Source organism: Dipodomys ordii, unplaced genomic scaffold, assembly GCF_000151885.1.
Source record: "Dipodomys ordii isolate 6190 unplaced genomic scaffold, Dord_2.0 Scaffold170, whole genome shotgun sequence".
NCBI classification, from domain to species: domain Eukaryota; kingdom Metazoa; phylum Chordata; class Mammalia; order Rodentia; family Heteromyidae; genus Dipodomys; species Dipodomys ordii.
The window spans coordinates 2424642-2436501 of NW_012267386.1; the positions used below are offsets into that span (position 1 = coordinate 2424642).

General features: G+C 45.8%; 2 protein-coding genes across 2 annotated transcripts in view; one reads left to right on the plus strand and one right to left on the minus strand.

Annotated features, from left to right (window-relative positions):
* Nucleotides 1-4671, minus strand: part of Med21 (mediator complex subunit 21) — an 8702-nt gene extending 4031 nt beyond the window's left edge. The window contains exons 1-2 of the mRNA XM_013033482.1: nucleotides 4600-4671; nucleotides 277-391 (exon numbers count right to left, since the gene is read on the minus strand). Coding sequence (XP_012888936.1) covers nucleotides 277-391; nucleotides 4600-4641 — 157 coding nt within the window. The 5' untranslated portion in view covers nucleotides 4642-4671. The remainder of the gene's footprint in view (nucleotides 1-276; nucleotides 392-4599) is intronic.
* A 590-nt stretch (nucleotides 4672-5261) lies between these two features.
* The window catches only part of Tm7sf3 (transmembrane 7 superfamily member 3), a 61028-nt gene continuing 54429 nt past the window's right edge, over nucleotides 5262-11860 (plus strand). Inside the window, exon 1 of the mRNA XM_013033479.1 lies at nucleotides 5262-5396. Coding sequence (XP_012888933.1) covers nucleotides 5306-5396 — 91 coding nt within the window. The 5' untranslated portion in view covers nucleotides 5262-5305. The remainder of the gene's footprint in view (nucleotides 5397-11860) is intronic.

Consider the following 11860-nt stretch of genomic DNA (forward strand, 5'->3'; position numbering starts at 1 on the left):
GCTGTCCCTCAGCTCTTCAGCTCAAGGCTAGCACTCTACCACTTGAGCCACAGTGCCACTTCCGGCTTTTTTTCTTTTTGCTTATGTGGCGCTGGGGAATCGAACCCAGGGCCTCATGCATGCAAGGCAAGCACTCTACCACAGAGCCACCTACCCAGCCATCAATTAATTTCTTTTATGACAAAACCTGTAGTAAAACTGCCCAACAGTGACACTGAAACAAAACCTGTAAGTTGACTTTCTTAAGAAAACACAAATGCTAAGAAAATGATTTACCTTCTGTGGGGTTAGCTGGCTGGTCCTTGTTAATTGCTGATTGAATGTTATTAAATGAAGTAGGTGGACCACACTGTTGCAACACTCCAATGGCATTACAAAACTGATCTGCAAGCTTGGGCCAAATAAAACAGGTCAAGGTTAGAAAAGATGTATCAATTTTAAGGGTTTGTTCCATTATGGCAATAATTTTTCTAAATAGTGATTTGAAAGCCTCTCACAGAAAGGAGTAATTCTGTGTAAAAGAAGCCATTACTACTCGAAATGATTGATTTTGGATCAGTGCTAATGAATGAACCCAGAAACATAGTAATCACTGATTACTCAGCCTGGGTTAAATGTTTTAATCAAGTCATGAAAGAAAAAGTCATAAAGTACAAAGACAAAGGTGCACAGGTTGCTGGTGGCTCACACCTGTAAACCTAGCTCCTCAGAAGCCTGAGATCTAAGGATTGAAGTTCAAAGCCAGCCTAGGCAGAAAAGTCCCCATGAGACTATTAATCTCCACCTAACCACTCAGAAACCAGAAGTAGTGTTGTGTCTCAAGTGGTAGAGTGCTATCCTTAAGCACAAAGAGGCTCAGGGACAGTACCCAGGCCCTTAGTTAGTTCAAGCCCTATAACCCACACAAAAGAAAGAAAGAAAAAGAAGCCAATATTTATTTTAAGCAACAAGCAGATAATTTGCTTGTAATGGTGAATATTGGTGCAAAATATATGTAACAAAATGACTGCTTAAGAAGCCAGGTGCTGGTGACTCACGGCTGTAACCGTAGGTACTCAGGAGGCTGAGATTGGAGGATCACAGTTCAAAGACAGCCCAGGCAGGAAAGTCTATGAGACTCTTATCTCCAATAAATCACTCAGAAAACTGGAAGTGGCCCAGGGATAAAGCGCTAGCCTTGAGCTGAAGAGCTGAGGGACAGCACCCAAGCCCAGAGTTCAAGCACGATGACTGACAGAAACAAACAAACAAAAAAAACTGCTTAAAATGGTACCTTAAGAAATCAGATATGGTCTTCTCCAAGCTCAAATTATCATCTATTGCTCAAAACATATTTTCCTTTAAAATAATTTTAAAAATTATTATTAAAAAAGTGATGTGCAGCAAGGCTCATGTCTGTAATCCTAGCTCAGGAGGCTGAGATCTGATGATAATGGTTCAAGGCCAGCCCTGGCAGGAAAGTCTGTGAGACTCTTATTTCCAATAAACCACTAGAAAACTGGAACTGTGTTCTTTATGGAGATCTGAACACTTACTGCATCTTAAGTAGCAAAACATTAGTAAGGACATTTAGACATGAGTAAGTTAATAATTTCATAAGTATGAGGGAGTAGTAGGAAATGAAACCTATTTGGCTTAGTTTATTGAAAATAAAAGCTTTCACACAGCCTAGCAGTTGTGAGATTTGCCTTGAAAGCCATGAAATTTGATGCCCAATGTAAGGTACCTATAGAGAAATTTGGGTTCAATTCCTCAGCACCCTCAGATTTGAGCAGGGTAAAACATTGTAAACTAGAAAATGAAACAGGCTATTTAATATTACTGGTGTGTAATAATTGGACTAAGACAGGAACAGTAACAATAAAAGGTAAAGAGGAAACATTTGTATTATTATCAAGATTTGAAATGAGTAGAGCATAAAACACTGGTTAGCCAGGCACTAGAGGCTTGGGCCTCTAATCCCAATTATGAGAGGCTAAGATCTGAGGACTGTGGTTCAAAGCCAGTTTGGACACAAAAGTCCATGAGTCTCCTATTTCCAATTAACAGCAAAAATCTGGAATGGGAGCATTGGCTCAAGTGGTAGAGTACTAGCCTTGAGAAAGACGCTCATGGACATGGTCCAAGCCCTGAGTTCAAGCCCTAGGACCAGCACCAAACAAGAAAAGATTGAAGGGAGAGGGGAAGGAGGGAGAAGGGGGAGGGAGGACAAGGAGAAGAGGGAGAGGGAGAAGGAGAAGGGGAGAACCAAAATGTGAGAGCTTGAAGCTCCTAAATGTTGATGAATAATTCACCAAGGTCAAGTCTCCCTTGGATTAACTGCCTGAGTTGCCAGGCAACACCTCTCAGGGAGATACTCCTTTGAGGTTTACAAATCAAACTGTAAGGATAGTGGGTGGAAAAATGTTATTTTAGGAAAATTTTCCCTGTAGTCATACATGTCTTTTAACTTTGAGGACAGTAAGACTGCACTGAAGGATGATTAGCTAGCTGGATTTGGTAAACTCATATGAGCACACTGTGTGTGTGAACCCTGTGAGTTCACAGATCCTCCCTAATGTGGAGCAAACCAGATGTAATGAGGAACATAGAATAAACCAGTGGTTTTGTCTGTCAAGTGATAAAGCAGACTGGAACAATTAATTCATAGCAAAAAGAACCTAAAATGAGATGATTTTAGCACTTACACAAATCACAGTATTTGTACAACTATTACCAGTTGTTCTCTCTGAACTCCTTATGATGGAAAAGCTATGTCACATTCAGTGTATCTCTATCATGTTTACACACAATACTTGTCATGGAACTGACTTTTCAACAAACTTTAAAAAATACTTATTTTAAGTTGGGTGCTGGTGGCTTACACTTGTAATCCTAGCTACTTAGGAAGCTGAGATCTGAGGATTGAGGTTCAAAGCCAGCCTGGGCAGGAAAGTCTATAAGACTCTTATCTCCAATAATCCACTCAGAAAACTGGAAGTGGCACTGTGGCTCAAGTGGTAGAGCACTGGTCTTGAACTGAAGAGCTGAGGGACCCTGCCCTGTCCCAGAGTTCAAAACCCACAACCGACAAAAAAAAAAAAAAAGAAAAATACTTACTTTGGCAGTGGATTTTTTATTCTTCTTTTGCTTTTGTTTTGTGATGGTATTGGGACTTGAACTCAGACCTTGCAGCTCTCATTGGCTCAAGAGTGATCAAGTTTAGCATTCTACCACTTCAGCCACACCTCCACTTCCGACTTTTTGGTGGTTAACAGGAGATAGGAGTCTCAAGGGCTTTTCTGCCTGTGCTGGCTTAGCATTATGATACCAGATCTCAGTGCTGGGCTCTATTATTATCACTTTACTATTTACATAGAGAAAAATCAGTTTTTCAAAAGTGGGGCTGGGAAGGTGGCTCAGTGGTAAAGCGCTTGCCTTGCATGCTTGAGGCCCTGGGTTCGATTCCTCAGCACCCATAAGCAAAAAAAAAAAAAGCCGGAAGTGGTGCGGTGGCAGCTAGCCTTGAGCTGAAGAGCTGAGGGGCAGAGCCCAGGCTCAGAGTTCAAGCCCATGACCGGACCCAAAATAAAAAACAAAACAAAAACAAAATCAAAAGTGCAACTCCAAAATATGCCAAGTAAGATCAGAACTAGTGAGGGGCCCAGGCATTCGGGTTTTTCACTCAGGGTAATTTTCTATAGGCACCTTCTTCGGACATTACACTGCAATCAAAATGACACTAAGAAATAAATGTTTCTAACAACAGAAATCTGCTTAATTCTTTTTTGTTTAACCAATTTTTTTTTTTTGTCGGCCTGGACGCTATCCCTGAGCTCTTCAGCAAAAGGCGATTGCTCTACTACTTGAACCACAGCGCCAATTCCGGGTTTCTGGTGGCTCACTGGAGGTAAGAGTCTCACGGACTTCCCTGCCCTGGTTGGCTTTGAACCGTGATCCTCAGATCTCAGCCTCCTGAGTAGCTCGGATTACAGGAGCGAGCCACGGTCCTCGGCTTCAGGATCACAATTCTAAGCCAGCACAAGCAGAAAAGTACGCGAGACTCTTAGCTGAAGTTAACCAGCAAAAAGCTGGAAGTGGAAGTGTGGTCCATGAGGTAGAGCGCTAGCCGTGAGCAAAAGCCACTCGGAGGCTGAGGCCCTGGACCTCAAGTCTCCCCGCACCAACCAACCAGCCAAAGACAAAACGAAACAAAATCCCCAAAGCCCACGCAGACAAAAGAAATAGAAATACTCGGGTCAGAATACTCACCATCATAAAGCTAGACAACGGACCAAACGCTTGGCCTGGCCGAGACCTCAAACCCCGCGGCCACGCCCACCCCAGGACACAGTGACTAAGACCATCCAATCATAAACATCACAGCCAAGGACACCAGAACCGGTCAGGAAAAGCCAACTGGACGAACAGCCCGAACTACAAGCAGCCGCGACCAGCCGGTCCAGACGGCGGCTCGCACGGAGGCGTGGGCTGAGGCCTCCCTCCGCTCGCCCCTCAAGCCGCCCTGGCAGCCCCCGGGGATTTCCGGGAACTTGTCTCTCCGGCTCAAGTGAGGCCAGAGTAGAGAAAGGCCGAGACACGCCGGGGGAAAGTCCTCACCGAGTTCACTGCGTCTTGGAGCTGCGTGAGGCGGTCCGCCATGTTGCTCCCGCACGCAACCGGAGCTAGAGCCGCCGCTCAAGAGAGATTGGGTGGTTATAGTACCTGTCTCAGCCAATCACCGAGCGGCGTTCTTGGATAGGGCGGGGTCAAGGTGGAGACTCCCCCTCCTCCCGGCGGGCGGGGCCCCTCCCTCTCTATGCGCACCGGAATTAGAAAGGGGCGGGGCGAGGCGGCCGGGTGCTGGAGTTCAGAGCTGTGGTCGCCTTGTGGCGTTGGCGGGGTCCAGCGGGAAAGCGGGCGCCTCGCCTACACGGCTGGACTGTGGCCACCTCACGAGGTTGAGGACCGCGGTTCGAACCCAGCCCGGGCAGAAAATTCCTCCAAAGACGCTTACCTCCAAATAGCCACCTAAAAGTCGGAAGTGACACTGAGGCTCAAGTGGTAGAGCGCCAGCCTCGAGGACAGCTTCGGGCATGGAGTTCGAGCCCCGCGCTGCCCCCACCCCTCAAGAAACGAACACGTGGAGCTCCCCGGCCGCGCACGAGCTCGCAGGGACGCGCTGCGCTGTCCGGACGCCGCACGGTCGCGGGGAGGCGGGGAGCGCCGCCCTCTGTGGGCCGTGAGGGGCGGGTGCGGGCCGGAGGGCGTGGGGCGGCGCCGCGGCCTCGTGTCCCCCGCGGGCTCGGCGCGGGCACAGGTGGCCATGCAGGCCCCGTGGCTGCTGATGCTCGCCGTGCTGGTAGCGGCCAGCGGGGTGCCCGCCGGAGCCGCGGTCGTCGGGAGCGCCAGCACCCGTAAGTCCTCCCCGTCCCCGGGTGGGTGCTGCATGTCGGGCAGGTCGGAGCAGTTCGGTGGCACAGGAAGCGGCGTCAGGGACGCCGGTGCACCGGTGCCGAGCTCCGAGTTGGCGAGCGGAATGGACGTGGGGTCTTTCCAGCGCAGAACCCCCCGACGACCTCTTGGGGAAAAGAGGATAAGTAACTCTTGGATTTAAATTTTCAGCTCCCAGAGGCAGCCATGTTTGTGATGCTCCTCTCCATCTCCCTCTTCCTCTCCCTGTCCTTTTCCTTCTCTCCCTCCTCCTCTCTCTCGTTGCCAGTACTGGGGCTTGAACTCAGGGCCTAGTCGGTCTCCCTGAGATGTTTGTGCTCGAGGATGGCACTGTAGCACTTAAGCCACAGTTCCACTTCTGTTTTGAGGGCGTTAGTGGATTTTCCTGCCCAGACTGGTTTTGAACCTCGATCCTCAGCGCTCAACCTCACGAAGGGGCCAGGGTTACAGGCGTGAGGCAGCTGTGCACAGCTTGTTCGTGGCTTTCATTGAACACATTGAAATGGAACCCCTTTCCCTCTGCTTGGGGAAAAATGAAGACTTTATGGCCAGGGGCCCTGAAAACTTACCAAACCTAGATGCTCTTACAAGTTGGAACGTGACTCCACATCTCACTCGGGTCATGTGTTTGGTGAAAGAGTTTTAGCAAGAGCTGGTGGTTTGTTAGTAGGAGTTTGTTTTTTTTTCTAAACACACAGTAATTGTGCTTGTCTGGCAGTCATATGATTTTCACTGAAATTAAGTGCATGCTTCAGTTTTATGTTCACAGCCAAGTCGCAGGTCTGAAACCGTATGTGATGTGCTTGAACCCCCTGGGCTAAGTCAGGCACAGAGAAGGAAAATGGAATTATGAAGACCAAATTTCTCTTTTAGAACTTGGTGGTTGTGGTGAAACATGAAATCTGAGGTAGATTTTAGTAACATAATAAAGAGGAAAATTTAGAAGGGGTGTGTGTGTGTGTGTGTGTGCGTGTGTGTGCGTGTGCGTGCGCGCGCGTGCGCACACACGCGCGGCATGCACACCCCTGCACCTGCGTGTGGGAAATAGAATTTGAACTCAAGAGCCTTGAGCCCTTCCTTGCTTGTCTGTTTTGCTTAAGGCTGGTGATATACCACTAGGGCCATGCCTCTAGTTGCAAGTCACTTGCTTCTTGAGAATTACACTGTGAGTGTAACTTTTTGATGCTGGTAGTTTGCTCTGGAATATCATTTGATGAACTTTTTTCCTTCCACTTGCTACATCATAAGATCTAATTACACCTCATAAAATGAATCCTCTTCCAGAGGACTAAGGAGTGAAGCTAGATTCCTGACAACTGCTGAGAAATACATTTTGGGTTCATATACAGGACTTGAACTCTGGTCCTCAGTCCTTTTGCTTACCTTGTTTGATCAAGGCTGGCACTCTACCACTTGAGCCACAGCTCCATTTCTAGCTTTTGCTAACTGGAGATAAAACGCTCACAGACTTTTCTCTCCTGGCTGTCTCAGAACCAATATTCTCAGTTTTCAGCCTCCTTAGTAGCTAGGATTACAGGTATAAACTCCCAGCACCTGCCCTCCGCAAATGTTTGTAAAGTCTGGGCTTTAACTCATGTCATGTCCCTGAGCTTTTTTTGCTCAAGGCTAGTGTTCTACCACTTGAGCCACAGCTACATTTCTGGCCTTTTGGTGGTTAATTGGAGATGAGTCTTATTTTTTTTTGCCAGTCATGGGACCTGAACTCTGGGCCAGGGCCCTGTCCCTCAGCTCTTCAGCTCAAGGCTAGCACTCTACCACTTGAGTGACAGTGCCACTTTCAGCTTTTTCTGCTTATATAGTACTGAGGAATAGAACTCAGGGCCTCAGGGGCTGAGAAGGTGGCTCAGTGGTAGAGCACTTGCCTTGCATGCCTGAGGCCCTGGGTTTGATTACTCAGCACCACATAAGCAAAAAAAGAAAAAAAGCCAGAGGTGGCGCTATGGCTCAAGTGGTAGAGCGCTAGCTTTGAGCTGAAGAGCTGAGGGACAACGCCCAGGCCCAGAGTTCAGGCCCCACGACTGGACCCCCACCCCCCCCAAAAACAAAAAGAACTCAGGGCCTCATGCATGCAAGGCAAGCACTCTACCACTGAGCCACCTTCCCAGCCTGTGATAAGAGTCTTACAGACTTTCTTGGCTTTGAACAGAGATCCTCAGATTTCTGCTTCCTAAGTAGTTAGGATTCCTGGCTGGCAGATTTCTTTGTTTTTTTAATTAAAAAAATTTAAGCTCTTCCTTCACTTTAATATCTTCCATTATTACTATGTGAAAGTCTCTTTCTCAATTTAATGCATATGATAAGCCTTTCTTTTTCTCATTAGTTTATTTACAGAGCCAATCTGAGACTGCCTGGTTTTTGTTTTAATTTTTTATTTTTTTGGCCAGTGTTGGAATTTGATCTGAAAACCTGTAGGCTTGCTAGATCAGCACTCTATCACTTGAGTCCCATTCATGACAGTTATGCTAGTACACACCTGTAGTCCCAGTTACTCAGAAGGTTGAGGCAGGAGAACTGCTATTTATTCCATCATTTAGGTTGTATCTATGCTTTTGTAATTTTTCACATAGGGCCTCCTTGTTGCCCAGGCCAGCTGGCATCCGGAACCACCCTCCTGTTTACACTTTTTATGTAGCTGGAATGGTATGTACATGCCACACACTCAGCTCTTGGTTGAAATGGGGATTTGTGGATGTTTCTACATGGACTGCCCCTGAATTTCTCTTTTTCCTATCTTAGCCTCTTGAGTAGCTAGGATTAAAGTTCTTGCTTGAGGTCACATAGTTCAACCACAATTCAAACACAGTTACTGTGTATTAACCAGGAAATGTTCTGAGCCAGGCCTCTGCACATCAAATGTGACAAAGGGAAACCTCAAGCCTAATGTTGAAGTGTAATCTTCTGGGAAAATTGTGAAATGGCTGTTGGACTGCTAACGTATTTTCCCACAGAAGATAAGTGAAGATAACTAAGGATAGAGAGAAGGCATTTATCTTTTGCCTACCAGACTTGTACCTGGACTTCTCAGACAGGGCTAAGCATTAGAATCACTTGAAGAGCTGTTTTAGAAGATGTCAGTAAAAAAGAAATTGGAAGTTAAACAAAAACCCTCTTGTTTCCATTTTTTGGCATTCATTTTGATAAACATCTTTTGTATAATCATATGCATTGATTGTGATCCCCTCCTTGGGTCTCACTGTGTGAATGTCTAGAATCCTATATAATTTATCATGTCCCAGTGTAGTTTTTTACTTGTAGGCACATTCTAATTACAACAAATGAAGGGAACTATGCAATCTATGTCTCTTTTGGTCTGCCTTCACTTAATAAAATTTTTCCAGTCTTTCCATTTCCTTAGCATTCTTTCTGATGTACCTTTTGTCTTTATGTAAGTTTATCTGTTTGGGGAATGATAAGGGGGAGCACAGAAATTATGGAACAAGGGTGAACTAATTCAGCATACTAATTCAGAAACTCACTAGACACTATGTTGAAAATGAACTATAGGGGATGGGAAGGTGATTCAGTGGTAGAGTGCTTGCCTTGCATGCATGAAGCCCTCCTAGATTCGATTCCTCAGCACCACATACACAGAAAAAGCTGGAAGTGGCGCTGTGGCTCAAGTGGTAGAGCTGAAGAGCTGAGGGACAGCCCAGGCCCAGAGTTCAAGCCACAGCCAAAAAAAAAAAAAGAACTACACGACTTGGGGGCGGGGAGGTGGGGGTCAAACCTGAGAGAGCAAGAGAAGGGGTGACATTTGTAAGGTCCACCCTGGGAAGGCAGAGCAGACTCCTCCCTCCTCTTGGTTAAGTGTCTGTCTAGTACCTGCCTCAGCTAGGTAAGTGGCACACTTAGAGGCAGTCACCTCCCCCCTCCCTGAGGTCACATCTGCATTGGGTGTGGGCTTCCCCCTCCCCATTAGTAGTGGCCTGGCTGTGGTTCAATCTTTTTTTTTTTTTTTAATCTCTGCTGCAGGGGCTTCAAACTTGACCTGAGGCAACCTGTAGCTCAAAAATAAACCTTTCCCTTGCCTGAATACCACATGCTGTTCTCTCTTTCCTGGGCTGCTGATTTAATTTACCTAACAGTGTCCAAAAAGAATTGTACTCATTACCTGACTTATGTAACTGTAACCCCTCTTACATCATCCTTACAATAACAATGAAAAAAAATGATGTTAGGAAAATGGAAGAGAACAGAAAAGGAATAGGCCGGACTCGATCATCAATAGGCGAGGACTGTTGATTGATGAACGGCGAGGAGCACAGACCTTCCCGAGGTTTGGAGATTATGCCCAAGAGTAGGGACAGGAGCTGGGTTTTTTTTAGAGGAGGTCTGAGCAAGGAGGCAGAAGTTAATGAAAAAGCCACTAGGTCAAGGAAGGTGGGGGCCTTTCAGGTGGGCCCACAATGGGATATTTACAGCTGGGTTTAGGTGAATTGCCTGTACTTCAAACAAGTTCACACATACCTGGGGTTTTGCCTGGTGTGTGTATGGGCCTGGGACAATAGGATGGGGGTCAATCCTTCAATTGGAACTTAAAAGGAAAACTAAAGCTGGGCACATAAAGGCTTACCCTTGTAATCTTAACTACTCTGGTGGTTGATATCTTTTTTTTTTTTTTCTCCCCGGTTGTAGGGCCTGAACTCTGGGCCTGGGCACTGTCCCTCAGCTCTTCAGTTCAAGGCTAGCACTCTACCACTTGAGCTACAGCGCCACTTCCAGCTTTTTCTGCGTATGTGGTGCTGAGGAATCAAATCCAGAGCCTCATGCATGCAAGGCAAGCACTCTACCATTGAGCCACCTTTAGCCCTTGGTGGTTGATATCTTGGAGGATCTCACTTCAAAACCGGCTAGGGCAGATAGAGTCTTGAGAGACTCCATCTTCAATTAACCAGAAAAATGCCAGACTGGACATGTGGCTCAAGTAGTGGAGTGCCAGCTGTGAATGCAAAAGCCACAGCTCTATTTCTGTTTTTTTGCTGGCTAATTGGAAGAATCTCACAACTTTTCCTGCCTGGCCTGGCATCACCAGGATGTTAGAATACAATATAGACAGGTGGTGGTTTTATGAGTATATAAACTTTGTGTACTTTTCTCTGTGTATAACATATGATACATAACATTTCATATTTCTATGATACACAGTGACATATACACATATATATTCATATGTTATATATTTATATATTCATTTTTGCTGCATGCTGGTGTCTCATGCCTGTAATCCTAGCTACTCAGGATACTGAGATCTGAGCAAGAAAGTCTATGAGACTCTTATCTCCAGTTAACCAGCAAAAAGGCAAAAATTGAGGTATAGGTTGTGATAGAGTCCTGCCTCAAGCAAAAAGATGAAGGGACTGTTAGGTTTTTAAAGAGGTTGCCGAATAAGAACAGTACCATGCACGTGGTATTCCGGTATGGGGTAGGTTTATTCATCATTCCAGCTGGCACCAGGACATGCTAGCACTCCTCGTGGCTGGGAAAGAGAGCATCTAGCCCTGGGCTAGGCCTTATCTAGGGTAGGGGCAGAGAAAGATGTGGCCACATGGAATCCAGATGTGACCTCAACAGATGCAGATATGACCTCTTCCAGGTGTGCCAGTTGTCTGTGCAATGTAGGTAATAGGGGGAGACTTGGCTGCAAGGAGGGTGGAGTCTGCTGGCTATCCAGGAGTGGACCTTATAGGGACAGCACCAGGCTGTGAGTTCAAGACTCAGTACTGGTGCAAAACAAAAAATTCTTGAATTCTTTTAAAAAACATTTTTATTAGTTGGGAGCTGGTGGCTCATACCTGTAATCCTAGCTACTCAGGAGGTTGAGATCTGAGGATCACTGTTCAAAGTCAGCCTGGGCAGGAACATCCTTGAGACTCTTATCTCCAATTAATCACCAGATAATCAGAAGTAGCACTGTGGCTCAAATGGTAGAGCGCTAGCCTTGAGCTGAAGAGCTCAAGGGACAGTGCCCAGGCCCAGAGTTGAAGCCTACAATCGGAAAAAAAAAAATTTATTAGCCTATATTTATTTTACCAGGGAATTTCATTGTCATTTTTCAGTAATCGTAATCTTTTAATGAAGATCTGTTTTTAATCCTCTCTTCTCAAGTTTTGATATAACTGGTTGAGAGCGCTCTTGGAACCATTATTAAAAAAAAAATCTACCTTCACATGATTAGCATGATTATACTGAACAGCCAGAATGTATTGCAATTCATTAAAGGAAAGAAAAAGTAACTTAAAATATATTCTCAGAGATAACTGGGTAATACTTCTGTCTTACTTTGTTATGTTTAACATTTTACATTGACTATTCCTCCCTTTTATTACCTGTTGTCTGCTTGGTTCTGTGTTTAGGCTAGTGGAGGAGAGGGTGTGTGTGTGTGTGTGTGTGTGTGTGTGTGTGTGTG